The sequence below is a fragment of the Bemisia tabaci genome, chromosome 4, assembly GCF_918797505.1.
Source record: "Bemisia tabaci chromosome 4, PGI_BMITA_v3".
In the NCBI taxonomy this organism is placed as follows: Eukaryota; Metazoa; Arthropoda; class Insecta; order Hemiptera; family Aleyrodidae; genus Bemisia; species Bemisia tabaci.
In genome coordinates, this window is record NC_092796.1 from 20,237,497 (window position 1) to 20,264,361 (window position 26,865).

Consider the following 26,865-nt stretch of genomic DNA (forward strand, 5'->3'; position numbering starts at 1 on the left):
ACTAAATTTTAAGACCCGGTGACGTGTTCCGAAAGAAGCACTTCGAATAGTGTGCGCTTTTTTCTGGTGTAAACGCTCTGTAGCATCCGCAAATAGAATCTTGAAGTTGGTCCGTGCTGTGGCCTACATGGAATTTGGAATTGGCTGTTGTTCTAAATCGGTGTTCCTTCCTCCGCTTTTTGTTAAACTTGTCAGTTTATTAAAACGATACATACATTGGCTGTCTTGAAGTTTGTCTCGTTTCGCCGCGTTTTCTGGCGTGGGTGCGCGTGTGGAAAACCAGGAGTTAGCCGCTTCTTTTTGATAGGTTTACGCAGGATTGCGATGATTTTGGATTTCACCCGAACTGTGGGGCGTCGTCGCAGTCGGGAATGAACAGGGTGAGTACCACCAAAATTAATTAATTAATTAATTAATTAACAGCACCCGTTATGTGATATGCAAAATGAGCCACTGGTAGTGCAAGAAATTAAGCATTATGATATTTGGTTTTTTCTCATTGGAGTTCCACATCGAACAAGAATTTAAATTCATTTCATAAATACGGAGAAAAAGTCTCTTGAATCCAGAGTTTAGACTCTCAAAAAGTTTAACAAGAAAAAATACTCTTTATACAACCGGATTTTTGCTTTCCTCTTAAGTTAAGCGGATTTCCTTTCGATTCAAGAAAAAACTCGATTGATTCAAGAGTAGTTTTTCTTGTCCAAGTTTTAAGAGTTTGGAATCTGAATCCATGTAATAAAAGAGCCGTAAAAGGCCTGAAAAATTATTATACCCTATTATTAAATTATTAAACCCGCTTCGAGTGGTTGTCTTTTCGGACAAACCATGTTTCATACGTGAAATATGATGAAGATAATTCAATTAGTGAGAACGAAAACACACCAACTAGAAAAAATGAAAATAATCAAGATGCATACAGAACTACGCAGAAGTTAGTCTAAGAAACAGATTTTGGTGCCTTAGGGAAAGTACCTAAGGACACTTTAGATGCCCAAGTCGGAACAAATGCGGTAGCTTCAATGCCCTTCATGAAAATTGACTGTCTTGAATGAAAAGTGACCATTTTCGAGTTACCGAGTTGGTATGTTTTCGTTCTCGCTGATTCAATTAGGTGTCAGCAAAGGAAAGAACACAAACGCGCTCCTTCAAGTCAACCGCTATGCAATTTGAGATACTTGGGCGTCGAAATTGTGACGTTCCGCTCCTCGCATGAAGAGCTTACGGTCGTGTTTGTATCCGTGTCGTGGTGTACGATTTCTGGAGCCGGAAACGTGCTCTACATCGGATCGGCTTATCCCGAGATCTGAGGTGGTGATGCCCTCGTCTTGAGGACTTCAAAAGCCGGTTGACACTGTTGACGAGCAGGAAATTAATGGGCCCACGGTGCCTTTGAGCAGGAGTGCAAAGGAAATGAAGGTCTGGCCGACCTTTTGAGCGATTGACGCCGCTCAGCCTTGCACTTGGGAGCGGGACCGAACCGTGTGCCGTCTTTTTGCACCCCCTCCCCCCTCCCGAACGCGATCGTTTAATTAAATCTATTTTTGACGCGCGCTATCGCCGATTGTTTCTATTTTTCGCCACCAACAGCGTTGCCGATGGTTTAAATTCTTTCAAAAAGCTAAATGGAGATGTTGCATGTGTGAGGGATTTGCGATTTGACAATTGATTCTTATGTAAAAGTTTGCGAGAAACGCGATGGTGCCACTGGTTTTCTCTGAAATCAACTCCCAAGCTCAAAAAAAGCTCTCAAGTTGAGGCCAAAATGGAGGGGATATCCCACGCTATCCTGAAAGTCCACCTCCGCATCATGACAAACTCTCCATGTAAAGATAGGGAGCAAATATATTAGCAGGGTTGCTGTGATTTCAGTTTTAGAGTCCCCAAATAAGGTGGCAGCCCTGTCAATGTATTTGCTCCCTATCTTTGCATGGAGAGTTTGTCTTGATGTAGAGAACAGAGGTGGACTCTCAGGATAGCGTGGGATATCCCCTCCATTTTTGCCCCCATTTGAGAGCTTTTTTGGAGCTTGGGAGTTGATTTCAGGGAAAACCAGTGGCACCATCGTGTTTCTCGCGAACTCTTACTTAAGAATCAACAGTCAAATCGCAAATTCCTCACACATGCAACATCTCCATTGAACCGCGTTTAACAGAAAGTTTCCAAGTCACATCAGGTATCGCCACTGAACTGGGAAATGTATTTTTTCTCGAGAGAAAGTTTGTGCGGACTCACTTTGAAAATTTTAGAGAATTTGCTTCGTACTATGGAGAAAATTCCTTGAAATTTGCACTAAAATCCGCACAACCGTTTTCGTGTAAAAAATAAAATTGTCCGATTAAATTTAGCAACAGCTGAAGTGGCTTGGTTCCTTTCTGTTTAACGCGGTCCATTTTAACACTATAATCCCACCGTCCTGAAATATGCTGAAAAGAACGATTTACAAGCAAATTAAATGAAAATAAACTATGTATATAGAATTTGCGCGTGCATTGTAGCCCCTTATGATTTAATGCATTTCCACATAATTCTTTTTAAGATCCACGCATTCTTCTATCATAACGTAAATGCGTGGAACTATCATGGTGCAACTTTATGCTCTTTATTGGCTGAAAAAATTAATTCAACTCTTCCCGCCTTGTTCTTTGGGAAATCAGAGAAAAGCTACAAGAAGGCTCTGTCACCCAAATTGTACGATCCAATTTTTCTACCTGAATCGGGGGAAAATGCCCTATGTACTGAAAATGTTGTTTAGTGAAAAATCATAAAGACCGTATAAGTTGCGCATGGGTGAACCAAAGAATGCAAGCCTCGACGGACAAGTAGTCAGAATTGAGATATCTGAAGGAGCATTTGACGAAGAAGAAAATCCTCTGCAATGTTAAACGTGACTTTGGTTCCGTTTCCATTCAATTTCTTGTCATTTTTAAGGCTGCCAAAAAATTCCAGATTGCGATACTCTCAAAAGGCACCCTTTTTTTGTAATACGACGATTTTCTTCCGTGAACTGCCAACATCCCCTCGGCTCAGTCTAATGAATCTCAAATTTTGTCCCTTGTTGCTTCGCTCGTTCGCTTGGCTGCATTCTTGTTGTGGATAAAATATGAGGAGTTGCTCTTAAAAAAGTTCATTAATTTACACGTCAACCTTAGCTGAATAGGACTCCCGTTTGAGTGAAAGCTGAGGCTCCAGCGCAAATTCCTGTACAAGGCTTCAGGCGTGTTTTTCATGTAGAGTAAGTCACGCCTAAAGCTTGAACTAGATCGTAAGTTCGACGAAACCCTTTTGTTCAACATGAGTTGTTTTCGAACGACAAGTCTTTATTTTATTATTTCACACAGCCTCTTATTAATTGAAGCGTTAGATGTGATAAGATTTGTAAGAAATATTTATAAGCTTTGAAAAACTGTAGCAGCACGCATGGCCGGATTTACTTCCTTGCCGCCCATTGGCCGCCTGTATTTTGACGTCCCCTTCTCATTCGTTTTGAAACATCAATAAGAACCATCAAGTGAACGTGCCGGAGGGGGAGGGGTTCATAAGACGCGTTTACTCGTGTTGGACACATTTTTTGCGAGAGCCCTGTCAACACTATACTAGCAAAAGTTCACGGAACTTAGTGCGAAAGTTATGTTCCGTAAACCTATCTCTGTGTGGACAAGGCCTTCCATTCATATGAAATGAACGAAAAAATCATGACAGAACAAACATAAATGTGGTTTAATAATTTTAACTTCCGCCGCCGCGCCGCGCTGACCGCTCTGTGTTTGGCTCAATGCGTGAAGTATTCCTACAGTCTGTTATGCGCTATGCGTTTCACGCCGACCGCTGCTGCACGCACTGCGTTTGACGCAATGCATGAAGTATTCATGCAGTCTTGTAGGCGCTATGCGTTTCACACCGCCCGCTGCTGACCGCAGCGACCGCACTGTCTTTGACGCATTGCGTGAAGTATTCATGCATTCTTGTAGGCGCTAATATGTGTTACATGCCGACCGCCGCGCCGCGCCGAGGGTTTCTCCGTTTCATCTTCAGTTCTCGTCATCATTACTCTCTGCGTCGCGCCATTCCAGACGAAATTCCGTGCTCGGTCTCTCCCTTAGTCTTAACTCGACTAATTAAAGGTGCTGTCTATTGTATCACATAAAGACGAGTAAATTCGAAATATCAGGAATATATATCACAGGAAGTATATCTCAGGAAATGAGAAATTTTGTCACCTTTTCTCGTTTGTAATTTTTTTTCTGATTCCGATTTTTCTTTATAGCTACATTTAAAAATATTGCAAAATTTGCCGCCCCCTAAATTTGCCGCCATGGGCCGCGGCCCATGTCGCCACCCCCTAAATCCGGCCCTGGCAGCACGCAAATAGTAATTTTGCTAGCCCATACCAAACAAGCATACACTTAATATTTATTTTCATGGAGATGCGAATGGAAAATGACGAAATTTGAAGAAAAAAATTCCAGTAAGACTTATTAAATGTTTCAGCTCCAAATGATACACCAAGTCCCACTTGCAAAGCTTATACCTGCTTATTGCAAATACCTCTTCACTTTCAAACATTCTTAAGTTGCTGGAATCTTAAGATTAAACTCTTCAACTTAATTAAATTGGATGAATAAATGCTTACAGACTTATCTAAAAATTCCAATCTTTTGACTTTGCTACCGATTCCTGGGAAAGCTCAAAAAATATCATATTAAATATAAGAATCGCGAGTAATTTAATTGGAATATTCATGTTGCGAAATTGCGGAGTGTGCAGGCACGTGCAAATCAGAAAATTCCGTTGAATGAAATTGATAAAAATCAAATCATGAGAGTGTTAAAAAATTCATATTTACTCTCAGCTCTCCCATTACCTATTTGGATTATGCATGTTCAAAAGTATGTATGAAACAAAAAAAATCGTGTGAGCTCGCTAATGCTTATTAAAAGAGCTTATCAATGAATTTTCAGCGCGAGGTCATTAAGTACTCATCCCTAAAACCTCGAACCTAGAGTCCCATCGAACACATGCCTCAATGCGAAGCCTTGCGTCATAAATGAACACACTTGCGTAGCTCCAAAGGGACACATTACATTATATTTATTCTCGCAGCATTTCACTACGTGGAATGAAATTATCGAGGCGGATTGACAGAAAAATTTGATTATGGACGTGAAGGGAAAGCGCTGATTGAAATGGCTCCCGAACGATACCTCTTGTGTGTCGGATAAAAACTATTAGTGATGGAAAAATTCAATTTTTCGGCAGTGCCCTCCACGCGTGTTATCAATCAGTGTTGTCAGGTGTACGTTGTTACGGGCGACAACGTGGTGATTCGCCCTGAAGTGTCAAATCCAACAAATAAGCAAGCGTAAACTTAAATTTAGGCCACGAAAAAATTGAATTTAATATGAACGCTTATTCGTCGATGGAAAAGATTAAATTCAAAGCAAGAGAATTACTCGATACAAAAAATAATTCTACGACTGGAAAAGAATCCCTCGATTGAGAATTAATTCAGTTAACCCAAGATGCAGGGATAGAGGCCACTAAGAATATAGATCCAGGGAGGCTAGGCCATAATGATATTGAGCGGATTAAAATGATTGCAAGTGAGATGAATTTATTTAAATTCCGAAAAAATAAATGAATAAGTAGAAAATTCTCCCCCGATTGGACTTTAGACTTTTCAAAAAATATCATGAAGGTCTATTCTAAACTTTTCATAGAAAGAACATGAGCATTGGACCGGTGCTAAAATTTCATACGACTTCTTTTGACTTGGAAGGGAACTCTGAAAATATCGTCACCTTTTTGCTGCACAGCAATAAATATTATGACTGATGAGAAAAGTACCGAGAAATAATTAATTTGTCTGCATTCGGTTGTCTAATATCGCAAACAAAAGACAACATAAAGACATTTTGAAATGTTCTCGGTTCGTTTTCGCGAGACGCAGCAGTCCACGCGAGTTCCTTCCTCGCAAATCACATCAAAGGATCGCATTCAGCTGAGGGGAACTAGGGCGAAATTACAGTGTTTCCAAAATCTTGCAACCCCCTTCTTTATATTTCCTGTAAAAATACTAAATATACGTACAGTAATCAAATTGGCACGATCGTTTCCTTTTATATTAATTTTCTTTTCTCAGAAAAATAAAACCATATGTTATTTTACCCTGGAAAAAAAACACATTGGATCTAGAGCCCAGACCCTTAAAAACATCGACAAGAAAAAGTACTCTTGATTCAATCAGAATCGAGCTTAAATCAAGAACCAAGCCTCTTAATTTAAGCGGATTTCGTTTTGATTCAAGCAAAAATCCGATTGAATCAAGAGTATTTTTTCTTGTCAATGTACTCAATAGTCAGGGCTCTAGATCCAATGCGTTTTTTTTCCAGTGTCGACATTTTTTTCCGAGATGCATGAATTTCGCAACACCGCAATCGCATCCGCTCTTCTTCCAAATACGATCCATTTGGACTACTTTTCGCAACAAGGAACCAATATATCCGGCCTATCCGTATAAGCACCTATCTGCACAGGGAAACTCATGGCACGTATGTTGCTTCTCCTAGGCCAGAACGAGTGGCTCCTCATTGCAAAATATAGTCCATTGAACAATTTTTTAAAGAGCCAATTACATGACATCAACGCATCGTGCCGAGCCATGACCCGATCAAAAATGGACGTACTTATACTAAAAGGAACTATGTGCTTAGGGTTTGCGTGTAACATAGTTCCTTTCAGCATAAATACGTCCAAATGAAGGAGTCAATAATGTCGATACCGGTGAAGCGACGATCCGTCCGCGAATCTAATTTCCCCGCGGTCGCGCCGCCGAACTGCCTCGTAATAAAATAGCTTTGTGCCCCTGTGAGTGGCGGTGGGGGAGGGGGATTATTTTTTCCCATCGAAAAAGTGCGCCGACTTTGATTGGATTGATCTCGGGCGTCGAGTTTCGCTCCGGCCTCAATTGAATTTCGGCCGGATTTAGCCGTTTCAAACAGTCCACGGGCCCGCGTCGCGTCACACGAGGCGACGCCGCGGAACATTTGTAATTGAAAATTAGTCAGACCGGAAGTACTGTATTTTGTGAACCAAATACCATTTTTTCGCTTTTGTCAGTAGTATTTGCACTGTAAAAAATCGAGGAGTGAATATCGGTGCCGGAGTCTGTATGGCGCCCAAAAGCACCGAGTGATGTGACTGCGAAGTGAAATTAGCACCATGGAAGCGTATCGATGGCTAAGGAACAATGCCACCTGTCTGCAAACTGACGATTTTGCAGGACAAAGAAGAAACTTTGCCATTTTTGTAATTCTGTGGTCGGATTTGCATTTTTGTCCTTTTACATTATAGCTTCTCTACAGCGCTAATTGGAAAAAAATAAAAAAAAATCAGCTTGCATATTCAACGCTGAAGAATGCGGCATAGTCGCCACCTCATTTTCTCCATAATTTTCAGTTAGGAGGAATTGTTCCTTAGCCCTCGATATGACACTCCACAACAAAAGTGGATTCCACTCCGTAATAGTGTAAGTCACTCCATAAGGAGAATAGATTCCGCTCCGTATTCATGTCACTCGGATTTTATAGACGCAACATACTCCAGCACAGAATTTTACTTCAAAATTTTTTACAGTGTGCTCTACATTTTTTTGGTTTTTTCCGTGACTGAAATGTTTATGCAAAATTCTACCACTATGCTCTCCGGAAAAAACCCTTCTCTTTCATTGAAGCTGGTTATCTCCCCACTAAATCCTGCCCAAGTCATGAAACCTACTCGAGAAAAAAGCTTGATGCCGCAAATGTGCAGACACTGGAAAACAAGTCTCTCGGATCCAGACTCCGGAGTTTTAAAAAATGTGACAAGGAAAAAACTCTTGATTCAATCGGATTTTTGCTTGAATGGAAGGCTAAGCCTCTTGATTTAAGCGAATTTCTTTTTGGTTCAAGCGAAAATCCGATTGAATCAAGAGTCTTCTTCTTGTCAAATTTTTTAAGCGTCTGGACTCTAGATTCAATATTTTTTTTTTTTCCAGTGGACACTCTGCGACAACACCTTGCACCCTGAATGACCTTGGGCTCATGCCGAAGATTTTCAAATAATCATCAGCTCAGGAAGGGTTCGAACCCGGATCCGGTTGATGTCCTGATGACCACGCGGCCACGCGCCTTCATAAGCCCGGACCCGTTGCAAGGCGTAAGCTTGCGTCATTTAAATGCAATTAACTCTAATTCACTGGCACCCCCTCGATTTGCCGGACAATCGCCTAATCCGATTCGCAACCATTGCGTCATGGAGTATTGGCGCGTTTGCCTAGCAATCGCTGGAATTCTCCGACCAAGTGTAACATGGTTGCGTCAATTTAGAAAATGTGAGGGGCTGCTAAAACAATACATCCTCAAGCTTGTAACTATGGTAAAAAATGACTTTCTGACAGAAACTACAAAGATCTTTTCAGAAGACGCAATGGGCCAGTTGAGCTGGTAACAGAATCGTGTTTTAATGCTTGCTTCTTGTAGATTAGCTAAACATAAGAAGAGCAGCCTAAACAGCAACTTTCTACGTTGAATATTAACCCAGATATCGTACTTTGAAAAGTCGGAGTTTTGACGTCATCCACCGCGGTAGTGCATAACATGGTATGTACTACCGCGGTGGATTACGTCATAAATCGAGTTTTTCAAGGCGAGATATCTCGGTTAATAGTCAACGTAGAAAGTTACTGTTTGAACAGATCTTATTATTTTTAGTTGATTTGCAAGAATAAATTATCAAAACACGATTCTGTGATCAGCGGAACTGTCCCATTAAATTTCTGTTGGTCAAATTTTGACATGATTCTAGTTAACGTTACATGTTTTTCTCAGAATTCTGCAAGAAAATTGCGCGGCTGGTAGGTTTCACCACTATGGAGCTTTGCCTGAAAAACACATTATGAAGTATTAAATCAAAGGATTCCAACTCTTAGATTATGGCCCTCAACGGCACCCACCCCTCCTGCGAAGAGGCAAGTCAGTGAATTCTTTGTTTTTCACATGGAGTTTGCAATTCGTTGATGACAATTTGTCTCGTAGGTGTGAGGTTAAAACAATTTTAATCATTAATCACTGCAAAAATTAACCGCAGACAAAGGGATGAATATATAAGTTGACATTCATATCCTCATATGTCATGCAGCGCACAAGGGTTGAATTTCGCGTTGACAAGTCCTCGTATGAGTAATTCGTTTTCAATTTAAAATTTCAAAGAAGTCTATGAAAATCGGCAAGGTTGGATGGAGTTGCAAATATTGTACTGTGATTCGATCTCTACCAGTCTCCTAAATCACTCCTATCTGTCAACCTCGCCAAATAAATACTTAATAAAATTTATGGTCCAATACGACCGCTGGAGCGGCGAGAAAAACGAGACGGCGTTTTTGTTTCATTTCGGAACTGCATTTTTATTTCCTTTTTTTTCGGAGAGGACAGAGGAGAGCTGTGAAACATCGATTATTAAAGACCGCTCTGCTCTCGTGTCAGCGGAACTGTTTACGGTTTCAGCCACGAGGCGACGGATGCGTTAACCGTCGATTCACATGCTGAGAGCAACGAACGGTAAACCTCATGCACCTCTTTCCGTTGGTTTTGTTGGTCGGATTATTCACTTTTCCACATGTTGCCAGTTGTACCAAGGTACATACAAAGTTCAAGGGTGAATTTACACATTTGACTCGTCTGTAACCGCTATGGGTTCTACAGTGGGTTTATACTAGAAATGGATCGACAGAAGATTGGAAATAAAAAAGACGGAGGGAAAAAGGGGTAACCCTATTGGTGAAGGAGGTTGGTTGCAATGGACGAAGGGGGTAAGTAATAGATTAACTATAACGGCAATCGACAAGGAACCCAACGGTTAGTCCATCATTTCTCTTGGTCTATAAGAACCATCCATTCAACCAAAAGGATACAGCTCCGTACTCCCTATATCTTTTAAGTCTATCGCTTTGTCTATCAATTTCAAGAATCAGCCTGTAGGATCTCAATGGATGGTTTGGACGAAGGTATCACTGTTATTTCGTTTTCATAAGTGAAGAATAATCGAAAGCTCATCCATTATGTTAACTAATTTTGAGGTTAATTGATACCCGAAACCTCGAAACCTTATAATGGACCCTCAAAAGCTGTTGATGAGCAATCGTGATACCTAGAGTGATATCACTATTCGGCCACGCGTGAGCTCGGTTTGCCTACACTGAAAACTGAAGGCAAATTGACAGTGAGGTAGTCACCGCTCCACGCATCACTCAGTGAATTAGTTCTATTTTTTTCGTGTACCAATCGTGTATGTCACCTTGCTGTATAGCTGACAAAAAACCCCAAATAATAAGTATGCAGAATGAAATCCACGCCACATTCCCACAAAAAGGAGCAGAATTTCAAGGGTTGTAAAGATATTTCATGTATATGATCCCAGAAAATCTCGCAGCCAGCTCTAGATTTTTGGAAAAGCTCATTATCCAGCCATACAGTGAACGTATAAGAGGAAAAACGCACTAAAAACGTAGCTCGAACTGTGCGTAACAAGGTGATAAAAAAGTGCTGGGTCCTTAATATCTTACGAGAAGAGCAAGGCCAAAAGATTCCAACAATTTCAATTAGAGTTAAAAATTTTAGCTCAAATTCTTTATTGTAATTGAAATTTTTTGACTTTGCTATCCCCGCAAAATATTGCAGACCCAGCACTATGTTACCACCTTGTTAAATGTGTAACCAAATGCATGATCAACCCTATCAGAAATCTACCTCTAGTTGCTAAATATCCTGAGAATCATATAAAACTAAGAATGTAGACCTTACTAATATTTCTTTCATCCATGCATATCACTCGCCTTGATCAGCTACAAATAACTCTCTTAGAGATTACTAACAGTGCGTGTAATCGAAGCGCCGATTTTCTCAGAGAGCCTATGAATAGGCAGCGTGCTTTTGAACCCGTGATTTCGAATTAACGCGTGCACTTTCGCCCCGACAGTGCTCCCACGAAAGCGCAGCTATATTTGCGGCCTCCACCCTCACACACTCCCCCGCTCGCCGCTCGGAGCGCGTCATAGAGACGAGTCGTCGCCTCGAGTCGAAAAAGGCGCGGCTGCCGCGGCACGGTGCCATGAAATTCGACGCCTTTGTTGGGCTCGAGCGCCGAGCTTTCGGAAGCTCAAAAGCCGACGCGGAGAGGCAAGTGCCCGCCGAACGCGGATTAACCCTTCCGATGTCCCTCTCTCGACAAAAGCGCGCAACTACACCTAGAAATAAGCCCTGTCATCCGTTCGACTCTATCCTGCTTTGCGATGAATCGATTTTTCTGCCATTCAAACGTATGGAAAATGATCGATTGTCGGGGTGAATCTTGATAATCGATTATTTACTATAGCTTCAAATGAGATAATATCGATATTCGATAGTTCACGCTTCGCAACGAGGAAATTGAGTTACGCGGTTTCGTCTGTCGATTCTCGAGCGAGAGCGGGCCGGTAAACACGATTCGCGAAATCGGGGAGCCGACTGGAAAGGCTAATTAGTACGCTCGTGAGCCGCGCTCACAATACCCGCGCTCCTGTCCTTTGTAAAAACGCCGTAAGAGCATTCCGATGTTGTCGGATTTCTCCCGTTAAAACATGCAATTTGAAAATAGGATTAAGCAGGGTGGCATGAAACGTGAGAAAGAAATGGAAGATTGCAATTTCAGTGTAAAATTTCACGAGGCCGTGAAATACTTCATATGTTTCAGCGGCTAAAGTACGCAACCCGCACTCAAACACACAAAAATAGAAGGAAATCACAGTTTTTGCACTTGGAGAAACATGTAAAGGGACAGGTATTTTCAATATCTTTCATAAATTTCTGAAATTTCATGAAATTTTTCACGTGATTTTTCAAAATTTTATTTTTCATGAAATGTTGCCACCCTGATGAGATTAAGAGATCCTTGTTCACTTTCAGCTTGTTCATGACAAACGTGAACTTCTTAAGCAAGTTTCGGTAATAGAGTTGAAGTTATGACTTCTACCATAGTGAGTATAACACTATGATGAATTCCGCAGATTTCTAAACATTTACCAGAGTAAACCCCTGGTCTATTTATTAGCCGTAAAAATTAAAATTTAAGGATCATAAATTTCAAAAAGTCTGATAATCTATAGACTTCATTTATTATATTTGTTTACATATTTTCTATTTCTGAATATTGCGTTGGAGTTGATTAGAAATTTCGATTCGTCAGAATAAAAATTGAGAGGACACTTTTTGTACTTCAAATACTTCAGAAAAATTGCGATTAAAATTCCCTACAAAATTGCAAGAGAATAATGTCCAACGATGGCCAAAGTGCTAAACCACGTACTTACCTTCATTTGCAACATTTCAGCCTTTCTTTCATACTTCATGTTTTCTTCCGAAAACTATGCAACGAAGTTACTTGAAAATTTCCTTGATTTATCCTCTCTGTCGGAGTATTCTGTACATCGATGATTAAACTACCAAACTATTTGTCTCGGTTTGCAGATTTCCTATCATAATTTTTTTTATGAAAAACTACCCAGCATCAATTTTTGGCAATTGAAAGTGATTTTTCTTCTCTCTGCAAAGAATTTTCTGTGTAAACGTCAAGGAATTATGTTGCTTTTTTCTTTCTTAAAGGAATTAAACAGAAGCGAAGATTTTTAACGCCGGAAACGAGATTCGTAGTCTGGTAGTTTCACCGTCGATATATTTCAAGCCATAAAGTTGGCGAAACTTTGGAACACCGCAATCGTAACTTATCACAGGAAATGTGGCAACGTCTGGATGCTCTTACGGCTTTTACGGTCGCCTCATGCTCATGCCGCGAGACCTTTGACTCGGCTGTTCCGGTAATTGGGTCTGCGTAAAAACCGCACGGCAAAAAGAGAGTGCTCACATGTTCGAAGGTCAATTAAGTGAGGAATTCGGTCGATACATGCCACTGGAACAAGTGGAATTAGGACAGTAAAAAAGCCTGGACAAGCACGCCATGACATTAATTAGGAAGCGTGAGAATATTACGTAACGCTGGACACATGCGGGGACAAACGGCCGAATTTGCGTTACAGTACGATGAATGGAGGGGGAAGCAGGATGGAGGGTTTGTGGTTTACGTAACGATTAACGATATGGTTAGCATTTGACTCAGACTATCTCCTACACCAAAATTGAGTCTTTAAGTTGTAATCTCTATTGTCTATAATTTCACTGGGATCAGGCCGAGAACTAGTGCTGCCGTGCTAAGGAAAAACGCCGTATGAACCTTCAGGCGGAAAACACAACTTTCCCGGTAAACCTATTTCTCTTCTAATTTTTCAGATAATTTTGTTCACAATTTCACCCAAAGTTCCTGAAAATTTCAGGGAAAATAATCATAAGTTTCCACAAAAAAACATTTCAGTGAAGGAAATTTGGCAACTCTCGAATGTATACGAAGTTTTTCCTTTGCACGGCAGAGTGGTCCAGAGGTGTTTTCTGCACTAGAGGAGCCAAAAATACGAGCCAAAATTACCGCTTCACGCTAAACGTCATGGTTGGAAGTTTGGTGGATTACCTGCTTCCTTCCTTGAGTAATCGTGACATCTGAAAGTGATACCACTATTCGGCCACTTGGGCGCCTACCCTCGGGTTGCCTACCCTGAAAAAGGAAGGCAAACCGACAGTGAGGCAGAATGAGAGAGAATGATATATTCTCTGATATTTCAAAATTCAAGCTTGATCATGGCGATCGACTTCGTTAAGAAAGCTCTCGGCTAAGTTCCTTTCTCATGTTTTTATATCGCGTCATCACAATGATAATATTGTGTTTCATTCAAAATATTTTCCTTCCAAATGAGCTTTCACTGACTTTTGATAAGCCCTCTATCGCATTCCTAACTCTAAGACAGTCCAGAACTTTCAACTTGAAAATGTAAAGCATTGGAAGAATAACAACCCTGCTGCAGACAATTAGTCATCAATGATAAATAGTAACTTTTATTTTTGAAGCAGCAGACCGCATGATGCAATCGTTGGATTTATTCACCGCCTGTCAAACACAATTTTTAAATACTTTTATTATTTATTGTTTTATTTATTTATTTTACATTAGTACTAAAGAGACCCATAATTATAACTATTGCACGTGTCAAAGTATACACTTAGTTACAATAAGAATTATTAGTAACGAAATTGTAACTTAAATTTTAAAATGCAACTTAAATTGTAATTTCGCGGATCCGCGTTGATGTCGGTCTCATCGATTTGCAACTAAAATGCTACTCCTCTTCGCTGAAGAACAAGATCCGCTCTACTTACCTCGCAGTCATCTCGTGGATGCGTCAAGACAAGACCCGTCTTGTTTGTCAGTTTGTCGCTTGTCTCCTTTGCCGCGGCAAATTACTCATTACGCAAAGTAAGTTTCCTCAAAATAATTGGAGAGAATAATTATTATGACGCTGTAATTAAGCTGGATGTCAATTACGGAGAGGAATCCGTTGCCCCAGTGACTTAACTGATTTGCGGCTGATCCCGCACTCGGCTCGATTTGATGAGCGGATGCGGTCCGGGAGATCGCACAGTGGTTCGCGTCAATAGGAGAGGTCGGATAAAATTTGGAAACTTTAAACGCTCATAACTCCGTTTATACAAAACTTGGAGCTATTAAAAGTGGTTCCATTGGTTTTCTCGTGAAATTTTCTTCTCGAAGCACCCCCTAAAATTTAAAATGTGACGAAATAAAACATCAAATTTTAAGCTTTTAGTCTGCAATTTCATGTCCGACCTCTCTGATGGACTCGATCCACTGTGAGACGACGGTACAGGGGCAGACGACTTAGAATACGGATCACGCCCGCCCAAAATATGCTAATTTTCTGAGAAAACGAGGGTTCTGTTTCATTGAAATGGAAGTACAGCGTTTTGCGCGGACATCGCGGTGAGATATCCGCGGCCAAGTTGAAATATGCGTTAACATCGATGGCCTAAGTACGAAACCACGTATCTCCAAATTTTCGCTCCCATTTTATTTTTTGGAATAGAAACATGTGAACTCATTGGTCTAAAATGTAAAGAATATTCTGCGAATAGAGAAGGAAAATCGAGGATTATTTCAAGGAATTACAATACCTAGTTTTTCAAAGAAAAAAAGTCAAAGACACGAAATCTCCAGCGTCGCAAACGGTGATACGTGGTTTCGCACTTTGGTAATCGACTTTCATTGCTATTCACTGGGTAGATGACGGATGTGCACTGCAAAAACGCGTATTTCGTTTGCGGTATTTCAAAATCTTCGCCTCTATTTTATTTTATCAAAGGAGGACAAACTAATCCTATTTCTTAACATTTTCACAGAAAATTCTTCAGACAGAAGGAAAAACCCTGGAAAGTTTTTTAAAAAAAATGTTGTATGGTTTCATTGAGGTGAGGTATCAATGTTGAAGAAGAGTCTGCAGTGTCTCAAACCAAAATACGCATTTCTCCAGTTTAAATGTCGGTAAAATGTGAATTTTCTGAAGTAAACAATTATTAAGCTACCGGCTCGAACTTGCCATCTTCATATGTAGCCAACATAGGGTTAATAAGCCGTAAACGTGAATTAATATATTCATAAAAATTGGTTTTTTTCGTCCTCTTTTCCGTAATGCGGAACAGCGATTCGTCCCCACTTCAACCCCACATACCTCGTAAGGCACCCGTAAGGGCACTCTTGATTTCCCTCCCCCCCAGATACCTTACGTTACTTACGGACGGCTACCAAGTATGTTACGTAACGTTTGCTAGCTCCTTTACTCCATTCATACTGATTTGAGTGCTCTTGCCTCATGCACGGTACTCTTACAAGTCTAACTGCAGCTCAAGCAGCGTCGCAGTGAAAGGCTGCGAGAGTTGCATTTAGTCGATATAATTTAATGAGGGAACGTAATCCATCGTCTCGGAGGAAAGATCATTCCGTACGGTGTACTATCTCCTTTGATCATTCTTCCGTCATCCTCCCTGCCTCGCAGCTTTTCAAAATCACGCCCATTCAAAGATCCCGCTTCCGCGCTGCCTCGCTCCTTCAATATTCTCGCCTTTAATCTCGTTCCTCCACACTCCGTGGCCCTCGCCGCGGTACCAGAAAATTATGGTAAAATTACAGAGGCGCAATGCTATTTGCATTCCGTCTAACCAACTTGAACTTGGAATCGAGTGCTGTGATTGTCGTGGTTTTCCACGCACTTGTTAGAGATGGATATATTTAGAGACGTAACTGAAAATGGGTACGTAGGTTGGAAGCTCTAGGAGTACCTTCCACAATGAAGTAAGAAAGAGGACGATTCTTGAATTTGCCGTCACTAGTTGTTTCTCCTTTGATTAATTTTGGAACAAGTCAAAAATTCTTTGGATAAACGAAAAAGTAGCGTAAATTGAGCAGCATCATTTTTGATTCAAGAAAAAATTTCTCGGCACGGCAAATTAAAATCACTTTTCCCACTGCGTGACCTGTCATATGCGCCAAGAAAAGAAAAAAAATTATCCAATATTTTCAGGAATTGTTTGCCTGTAGACTTTAATGGAATATTTTCAATTATAGAATCCTTCAAATGAAAAATGTCCAGCCACACTATTAACAAGTTTTTTTTTTTTTTTTTTTTTTTTTTTTTTTTTTTTTTTTATGTGCTTGCGTTGCAAGTCATTTACCTGCCAACGTAGTTAACTTTTAGATTAATTGCTTGTGAAATTTTGAGGCTAATGGTCATTGAATGTTGCACTTTGTCTAGCAATCCAGCAATTTAAAGTAATATAGACAAAATACGATAGAATCTGGTGAAATCGTGTTAATAATTCATCCGATTTAATTTTCGCAACGTATTCTCTACTATACTTGCGAGAGTTTCCTCTCCTGCTAAGTTCGTCTCCGCAGACTAGGGCCTCTTCCCGTAGGGACGGCTACGTCACATGCTAGCAAAATGTTATTTTTCAGAATTTACAAAAAGTTGGTGGATACAATGACATTTTTCAACCTGTCTATAAAATTCCCAGAGGCAATGTTCGTGATGTTAACTGAAGCGTCTCAGAGGGAAATCGATCGAGACTACAGAATCGGATTGTTTGTCGTACGCATCGCGCCGTGACACCATAATAATCGTAGTGACTTACTTCATGGCCTCTGTCAAGGTTTTTCTTTTCTGCGGGCATGCAGTTAAGCACAAATATGCCACTTTATATCCTTCGAATCGACGAAGACTTCGGAACGGGTAGGGCAGACGTCCAGGGTACAAACCTTGACCATTTTTAACCCCTAAACTTAAACTTGGTACAAGATGACCTGATTATTTAACTGAAGGGCTCAGTGTGAATAGATTTTTGTAAGGAAAAAAAATAATAATAAAAAAAAATAATAAATAAATAAATAAAATTAATTTTCTTGTGAAATGGAAACAATTGTTCTCCTTGAATGTACAATAGTCCTTCATAAATACATATCGGCTTTTTTGAGAGAAAATGAGAACTTGATTCGTATGATTGAAAATTTTAGCAGGAAAGCATTTAAAGGGTTGAAAACTCATAAATACATTGTAGATAAGATTGGAGATTGAGCACATCGAATCATGTAAAGCCCTTTTGAACATTTCAATTTCAAACCTACAGGTTGAGAATATTTCGAGGACTCTTAAGGTGTCCACCGTGTTCTGCGTGAAATTTTGATGAAATGGTAAGTATGTATCATAACTAGCTAGCCCTGCGTGCTGGTCTATCCTCACCCTTCCAATAAACCTTTGTCACATGATTCAGTGATTTTCCGCTTCGAGTGCTACGTTGGCGCTGAGAGTACTACGTCGGCACGGATAGGTCCGCACAAGCTACGGACCCCATAAATCTTTCAATCCTAGAACTGCAAAATTTGAGGGGCAAAGTCAAAAGAGGCACAATGGTTTTTTGATACGAAGTCACATGAGAAAGAGAGGGGGAGAGAGGGAGGGAGGGAGGGGGAGAGAGAGAGGGGGGAGAGGAAACTAAAACCTCCCTCACTTACGTCCCCGTACCGACTAAAACAGCGGCTACGTGGACTAAAAAAGCGGAGGGACAACATGCGAAGGGTAAAATGAAGGGTTTTACGTGGTCGTCTGGGGTCCCTCGATTGAGGGTTCGGGAGGGGGGGCTTCCGAGGGATATTATTAACATATACAAGTTATGCAGTCCAATACCACGTTATTTACCCCAAAAGAACCCGTAAAAAATCACCGTTCTAAAAGGACAGAAAAAGGCTCCTCGTATTAAAGTCGGGTGACTGCCCCATTTGTCTGAACGACACGGCGTCACTTCACGAAAATGAAATCTGTGGAAAATCCGTAATGAATTCGGGGGAATTTTCCAGGAAATCGGGCGGAGTGTGGGTCACGGGCGATGCAACACATTTCCGTTCCCGCACGCACGTCGCACGTCGGGGACGACTCGGACGGACGTGAAAAGACTGCACGGGAGACGTCGTGTCGCGTCCCGGCCGTGTCGTCGTCGCGCCGCGTCGCCGACGTGTGCCGATGTCTCATCCGGATCCGCCACGCATGAATAATTAGCGCTGGTGTTTTTTTCACTTTTTCAGCCATTAGCTGTCGAATTTATGGGCTATAACGAGGGGTTCCCGCGGCGGCAAATGAGCATTGCACCTGGAGCAGCCGACCACCCAGCATGTCCCCAGGAGCGGCGCCCGACCCCGGCCTCGCCGCCAAAGTGACCGCCACCACCGCCGTCCTCCTCGCGGCCCTCGCCCTCCTTCGCCTCCCCGCCGCCGCCGAGGCCCAGCTCTACAACAACCCCAACTTCCGCTGCCCCTACAAGCCCATCTGCGCAAGGTAAGCCTCCCCCATAATCACTCATCTTACAATCTCCCGGAAATTTGAGCTTTTTCATACACTAAAAAAAAAATTCTATCATGGTTTACATTTAGAAAATTTCGATGTGTTCATCGAATTTTACATAAAATGTTAAAACAGGAACATAAATAAGGTGCTTAATATCATACTCGTGGTCAGTCTGATGGCCCATTGGAGCACTTGGGCAAATACTTTGTCATGAATGTGTTTATGGCACAGCTGTATTCGGCTCAGCACGATTTTAACAACACAAACAAAAATAAACTCACGACAATCATGTTCAGCACGTAAAAAATGCACACGAGCCACTACTCATCACGTAGAGTGTGTGGTTCGTACTGATAATTTTTGAAGTTATTGCGTTCGCGGGCAGCTTTTCTTAACAGTTAAAATTGCCGAAAGAGAGCCGTAAGAAAACAACCTATTCCAAAGAAACAAACAACGTTAAAAAGTGTTCCTTGTGTATGATTTTAATCATTTTCAAGGGTCTGGTTTCTCTTTCTTCAGTTATGTTTTAGAGAAATAGTACTTGGAACCAATTGCGTCGAACTTTGCAGCAACAATCGTACAATGTACCCTTTTTCCAAACTGGCCTTCGCGTGGCTACGATAGTAGGCCCTTGATACAACTATTCGTACTTTATGGATGCGCGTGTTACATACCCAGAGATTGGAAGGCGCTCTGGCTTTCGTCAGCGCCGGCGCTACCGCCCTATTCCGGGTGCTTCCTAGGAAAGAAATGCCACAGTTAACGAGATTGATTAACTTTTTAGCTAAGGTTTTCCTACGTCTCTCTTTGGGCAAACCTGATTACCGGCGAAAACTGTCCAAGAAAAACTGGCCACAGGCGCAGCCAGTTTGAAAAATTCTTACGCAGACCTGGCAAATTATGCGTTTAGGCGATCAAGCTCATTTTAACCCTTTCTTAAGTTCTTAGCGTGGTTGTAAATTGTTGTGGAAATTCACGCCTGTACTTGCACTTATTTTGAATTTCTTTATTTATACGTTCCCGGAAATGGTGTACAGCTAGACATGTTATTTTCTTAAGAAGCAGGGTTGCAAGACCATCTATTCATAGCTCCAAATCGAATCCTCCTCTTATAAAGATTCACCTTTGGTAAAACTGTATGTATATTGTTAATTATTCATAATATGCGTGTACTGGTATATATTTTAATCAATATTAATTATTTATCTTATAATAAAACCTATATTTTTCCGCAGTTTTTCAATGAAAAAGTTATTCAGTCAATCAGAGCTCTCGTGACTTTTAACATGTTTATAATTTTAAAAGTATCGCGTTGCTTTGAATTTTTCTTTCCAAAATGCATTCTCAAAAAAACCGGTTGAAGCCGGGAAAAGGGGTTGGGGCCTGGGGAAAAATTAACTTGATATTCAGAAGCTCGACAACAATCAACGCTTGCGCTACTTCTGAGACAGTTTTACGAGTAACTATTGGAATAAATGAAAACATAACACAAAACACACCCGATAAGAGGAAGTAAATTTATTTTCCCTTCATTGTGCTCTACTCACTCCCGTGAAAAAACCAAAACTAGGAAAAGAAAAAAAATCAAAATTCATTCCAATCATTCAGCGGTTGCGGGGACTGGTATTCTACCGTACTGAGGCAAAACGTCACATGAACCTCCAGGCGTTGCCAAATTTTCTTTGATAAGGAACACATTTCCTTACAAATTTATGAATATTTTTCTTCTAATTTTCAGATAATTTTGTTCGCGATTTCACCCGAAGATCCTGAAAATTTCAAAGATAAATATTCATAACTTTCCCTAGAAACGAACATTTTTTCGAAGGACATTTGACAACTCTCGAATTTTCATACGGCGTTTCTCCTTGGCACGGCTGTATTCCACAATGATTAAAAAAATGTACCGAACACAGAAGAACAATTATTTATTTTAATTTTTCGGGTGCTCGCATTCCCAATATGCGGTCGCCTGAAACAAATTTATTAGATCCAAATAATTAATTAAATTCATTTGAATAAAAACAGTCCGCGCCAACGGGAATTAGAATGCACCCCTAGAGGGTAGGAGAGAGAAACTCACTCAACAATAACTATTACGGGTTTTTCTCCATTTACCGGCTTGCATCCAAACAAGCCCTGATTCAAACCTGGAGGAAACGTTTTAACAACTGAGGCGTTCTGTGGTGAAACCAAAACCTCTTATAGAAATTAAATTCTCGCCGGAGGAGAGCTATCATTGAAAAGACACAATACTTGATTGGTCTGAAAACCCTGTGCAACGGGCTGCGTTAAAGGTCTTCAAGCATGAAAAACATTAAACTATCTGTGCGAGCTAAGCAAGGTGCAATTTTCTAATTTGAAAAGGTTCAAGCAAGGATTGCCGAGTATAACCCCGATAAATTCAATTGGCGCAGCTAACTCCTTGTTGCAAAACGCTTCGCATAATGTGTAGCGGAAATAAGCTCGATTCGTTCACCTTGCTAAGCCCTCAGTGGCGTGGCATGTTTTGCAATGTATCGATTGATCTGCCATTTAATCATATGGAAAAGGATTGATAGACAGGGTGTTCGCAGCGAACACCTTAATAATCGATTATTTACCACAGCTTCAAATGGGGAAATATCGATGCTCGATCATTCACGCCACGCCACTGTAAGCCCATTCATAACAATAACTAACACACCCTTTTATGAGTAGAGCTATTCAACTTCACCCTTTCCTTTTCTTTTTTGCTTTGCTCAACTCTGTATTTCCTCATTAACTGGTAGTAGCAAGTTCTATATGAGCCAGTAAGATATTTCTAGTCGGTATCCAAGCCCAGGTCTGTGAAAGACACATTACCTCAATTTTTTCTCATTGTGAAAAAGTACCCTAGTGTTAAGGACTGTTAAGGTACACTAAGAGGAAAAACTCCTAAAATAAAACGACTGGTAGACGAAAAACTCCTAAAATATATAACTTTAGTTTTTTAACAATTAGAGAGATTCAGAAGCATGTTATAAAAAACACTCTAAGAAGAATGGCAGTTCTTTTAAGACTTTTTTTTAACGCAAATTGTGCCAAACGTAAATTGTGCTGAACAAATGTCAAAAGTATTTCCTTCGACATAATGTTCATCAGTTTTTTTTAAGTTTTTGTTTTAAAATCTTATTTTTAACAGTTGGTGTTACATTACAGAATTCTCTAATTTCATGAAAATAGGTAGTCAATCTCTGTGTTCTTTTATAATCTCCAACTCGTTTTATTAAGCGTGCCTATAGGGCTCGCTTTTTGAAATCACTCGGATGTACTGTAGTACAGCACACCGATCGACCAATGCTTTTCAAGGGGCGGTCCGAATTTTTTTTCCGTCGGATCCGTTCTTCCGTTTTTGAACCGTTATAGTGTCAAGCCCTGAAGGTCATTCATCGAGAAACCGAATTATCCTGTTACTGGAAACCCTTGAGAACATTTTCCCGTGGAAACCGTATTATTTTCTTTCATAGGTACGTCAAATAAGCTTTTCTACGCTCGGAGGATTTAAATTAGAAGTTTAAATGCCGCCATAACTATTTAGCGAATCAGCGTCTTTTCAAAAGCGGTTAAACCCAAGTTGGCTGCATCTCCATAGTTACAACTGCAGCGAAGTGAGCAATCTCCAATTCGACCAATTGGAAGGCAGAGTTTTGGAGGTTAGGTTCCCTTGTTGATTCTCTGAGTGTAAGTTGCATTTTTTTTTTTTTTTTTTTTGGTGTCACGTTTTTTTTTTTTTATTTCCAGAAAAGATACCTTAAAGTCTCATTTTAATACAAATCAATCGAAGAAAAGAGAAAAGACAAAGTTTGACTCATTAAACAGAGTAAACTCCATACTCTGCTGCTGCAAACTGAGCAATCTCCAACATGACGCAACAAACTGAACAATTTCCAAACTTTAATTTGAAATTCTGAATGAACCAATTCAGTTAAATGATTTATGATGTTATTTTCTTTGTTCATCCAATATAATTATGTTACTTTCTTTATTCAATAAAATGTATTTACATTCAACGGTATCAAATCAATAATTCCTCCCCAATTTGCAGAGAGTACTAATTTATACACATCTCGTTGAAATGGAAATAGTGCACACACTAGATTTCAGTTCTTCGGCACGCTTTTCCAACATATTCATGTTGGATGTTTCTTCTTGTTTTTTGTTTAAAATCAATTCTGATCAAATTGAACAAGGTAAAAAGTTTTTAGCGTGTTTTATTATATATTTTTGTTTTTCAAAAATGAAACATTTGGGGGCTGTGAACTCAAATTTTAGTGTCAAACAACATAGCATGACGAATGACGCAATAATACATGGGATACATGGAGTTGGAAATGAAGAGGGTGAATGTGTATGCCACACAATTTAGAGTATATGCCAAAGATAGTCATTCAAATCTCAAGCTCACAATTCCACCAGCTTGAAAGAGAGAATATTTTCCCCGTCTTTATCTAATTTTCTCAGTTTTGAAAAATTACGACGAAATTACAGGGGATAAATCCGTAAAATTTCATCCTTTTCAGTATCAACCATAAAGTTTTTCACTTCCTCGCTCACTTTTCGCTCTCTTTCCAACATTTCCTTATTATTAGCTCGGGCGCTGAAAGCAGCTCTTAAACATTAGCGCCTCGTAAAAATTTGAAATTTACCTATTTTTTCCTCAATTTGCCGTACGCTGAATGGCAAAATAGAGGATCTTACAAACTATAACGCATGCACAACTTAACGACTTTATCGACATCACGCGAGAACGATAAGGGCACGAAAACGGAGCCTAATGCGCAGATCTAGCCGTATGAGAGGTTCAAAATTACTTAAAACTGAACAAAACCGAGGAAAATTTCACATGCTGTATTGTATAGAAGATCATCTCGCTATCAGGTGTGAAATTGCCCTCGTAATTAGGAGACAGGCCATTTTGACAGGTATAAAATTAGGTGGCAATAAGCGTTGAATGGATCTCAGATGCGGTTTACTCGAGAAAAAATATACCTAAGTCTTCTGCCATATGTCAAAAATCTTGAAAATGTCCACAGTCAAATAAAGAAAAAATGTTTCGTATCTACAGCCCTTTTTTAAATTTAGGAGGAAAAAACTTGTCTTTAGGTTCAAGACAAATCTCTGTCGAGTATTGACGGCAAAACTCCCAAACCACATATCTCGTTTGCGGTGTTGTAGAATCTCTGCTCCGATTTTGTTTTTTTAAAGGAGAGGAAATCAAGATAATTCTTAGAAGTTTGTATAGAATTTCCCTCGCACAAAGAACATTTTTAAGAATTGCCGTTGAGTAGCTTTCCAGATAAATAAGAAAGTATGACGGGAAGTCTGCAAACCGAGATACGTGGCTTGGAAGTTTCACCATCGATGTTTATCGACATCGACATGGATATATCGTTGTCTCGCTTACGTAAGGGCGTATCTCGATTTCTACGTGAGCCCTGTTCTCCTTATAAATCCATGCTGTCTGGGGCTCATGTGGAAACCGAGATACGCCCTTAAGTCAGAGGAGCGACGATGTGTGGAGCAAGCGGGATCCCGAAAATCTAAAAAAAATTAGAGTATTCTAGGTGGCGGGACTCATGCTGCTGCGGTAAGAAAAAACGCCGTATGAACATTCGAGAGTTGCGAAATTGCCTCCGACAAGTTTTTATTTTTGAGAAAAGTTATCAATATTTTTCCCAGTAATTTTTACACTCTTTAGATCAAATTACGAGCGAAATTGCCTGAAAAATCGAAAGAAAAATGTTCATAAATATTCCCGAAAATTCGTGATTTATCAAAGGAAATTTGGCAGCGCCTAAAGGCTCATACTGCGTTTTTCCCTCGCACGGCAGTATGCGTCAGAGGACTTTCTCAGATAAAAGGGAAACCTTTTATCCGTTGTAACTGGTGTTAAAAGAACTCATCTTTGTATCCCCCGCGCAATGCCGAATATGCATGATGCACCGTAAACAGATAACCTTGAATTAAGCCATTGATGAAACCGTAAAATTGCAGAGGAACGGGCAAAAATTATAACATTCAAACTGTTTCAACAATGCAGATACCTGCTGCGTTTAATGAGTGTCATCATTGTGACAGTGAACTTGACCTCTATTCATCTATTCCTTTCTTATGCAAAACACGCGCAACCAAAACAAACACTTCTCAATCGGAAGTAAACTATGAGCGTCCTGTTCAAACGTCATTAAATCCTCCGTTTATGACGCAGATGGGCCATGTGTTCGGCAATGTTACCGACGAAAAAATTAAAAACTATTCATTCCTGGTTGCATCGATAAAAAAATTTAAGAAGAGAGAGACGTCCTACAGTGGATCAAGTCAATTAGAGAGGTCGGGCATGAAATTTTTGACAAAAACTCCAAATTTGGATGTTAATTTCGTCATATTTTAAACTGTAATGGGTGCAGCTAGCAGAAAATTTTACGAGGAAACCAATGAAACCACTTTTAGAACCTCAAAGTTTTGTATAAACGGAGTTGAAAGCGTTTAAAGTTTCAAAATTTTGTCCGACCTATCCCATTGACCCGATCCATTGTGCGTCCGTTAGCTCATCTTCTTGCCAAGTTTCGCGAAGAAAGTATTCACGCCGCACACTGGACCGAGTCAATAGGAGGAGCCGGACAAAATCTGGAAACTTTGAAAGCTTATATTTTTAAAATAAAAAACAAAAAAGTTTAAGTGTGGTTCCATTGGTTTTTTCGTAAAATCTCCCTTTAGAAACACCCATCGAAACTGCATTTGTGACGAAATGAACGTCGGCTGAGCGCTTAGTATGGAGCCCACGCGGTAAAACTTTATTTTTCCAATATTTCTGTCTTATCCTTTCCTTTAATTCGTGTGCAGTTTATTAAAATAAAAAATTGCAACCAAAGATAAAACCTGAAATGTTCGATGTTTTAAAATTTCCGGAGAGCAGGAATTAAAATAATGCACACCATGCACGGGTATTAAATAAAAAGTATTTCAACAACAAAATTTAGGTCCCTTGTGTTTTTTTGTGTGACTCATATTCGTCATAAGATTTACCTCATTCTCGCAAAATTAAGGAGCAGTTAATGGAATGATTGAAAATAAAATCAATGTCAGCGCTGGTGCATTTTTCGACTTCACCTATCGAATGAAACGCTATCTAAACCCATTCACTCCATGATAAAAGAGGGGTTTTTGAGAGATGAAGAGGGAACTTCGGGTCCACAGAATACCTATAGGTAAGATATAAGCTGCAAGAAAATCTTGTTAACTGCGACTTGATTAAACGACTGAAAGGAAAGCTAAACGCCAGACTTAAACCGCCCGGCTCAATGGGATCTACTGATAAAAGACCTTCTTTATCTGCTTCGCCGAAAGGGCTTCCGACCCTTAAGTCGCAAACTTTAAGCTAAAATGAGAGTCTACGGCGTTTCCTGCAGTCCAACCTCGATCCAACTTCGATACTCAAAATTGACCGAAGTGTATTGTGAAGGGTTTTATCCTCTCGGATTGTTTCCTGAGCACTCAAAAAAAGAAATAAATAAATGAATAAAACGTTGGTTGTGCGAGCCACATTATTGTGTTCCTATTAAATCTTATGTATATGCAAGAGCGGAAAAAAGCCGTTGCCACAAAAAGCGATCTTCTAAAGTTTGCTCAAACTAAAGATGTAAACATACCCAAATAAGGAGCCCTTACCTATACTGCCGCACTAAGAAAAAATGACGCACAAACCCTCAGATATTGCGAAATTTTCCTCGATTAACTACGAATTTTTAAGGGAGCCTGTAAATTTTTTTATCCGATTTTTCAGAGAATTTTATTCGCAATCAAATATAAATTATCTGATAATTTCGAGACCAAAAATTCAATATAACTCTCCTTAAACAATTGAAATTGTGTCAGAGGCAATTTGGCAACTTTCGAATGGTCATACGGCGTTCTTCCTCAGCACAGCAGAATTAGATATTTGCGCGGCATTACAATCCTTTGTTGTTCGAGTTTTTTCCGTTTTT

The 26,865-nt window shown here is 40.1% G+C and overlaps 1 protein-coding gene across 1 annotated transcript in view; it reads left to right on the top strand.

Annotated features, from left to right (window-relative positions):
- Nucleotides 1–26,865, top strand: part of LOC109035424 (trehalase) — a 78,907-nt gene that overhangs the window by 3,048 nt on the left and 48,994 nt on the right. Inside the window, exon 2 of the mRNA XM_019049051.2 lies at nucleotides 18,601–18,850. Coding sequence (XP_018904596.2) covers nucleotides 18,687–18,850 — 164 coding nt within the window. The 5' untranslated portion in view covers nucleotides 18,601–18,686. The remainder of the gene's footprint in view (nucleotides 1–18,600; nucleotides 18,851–26,865) is intronic.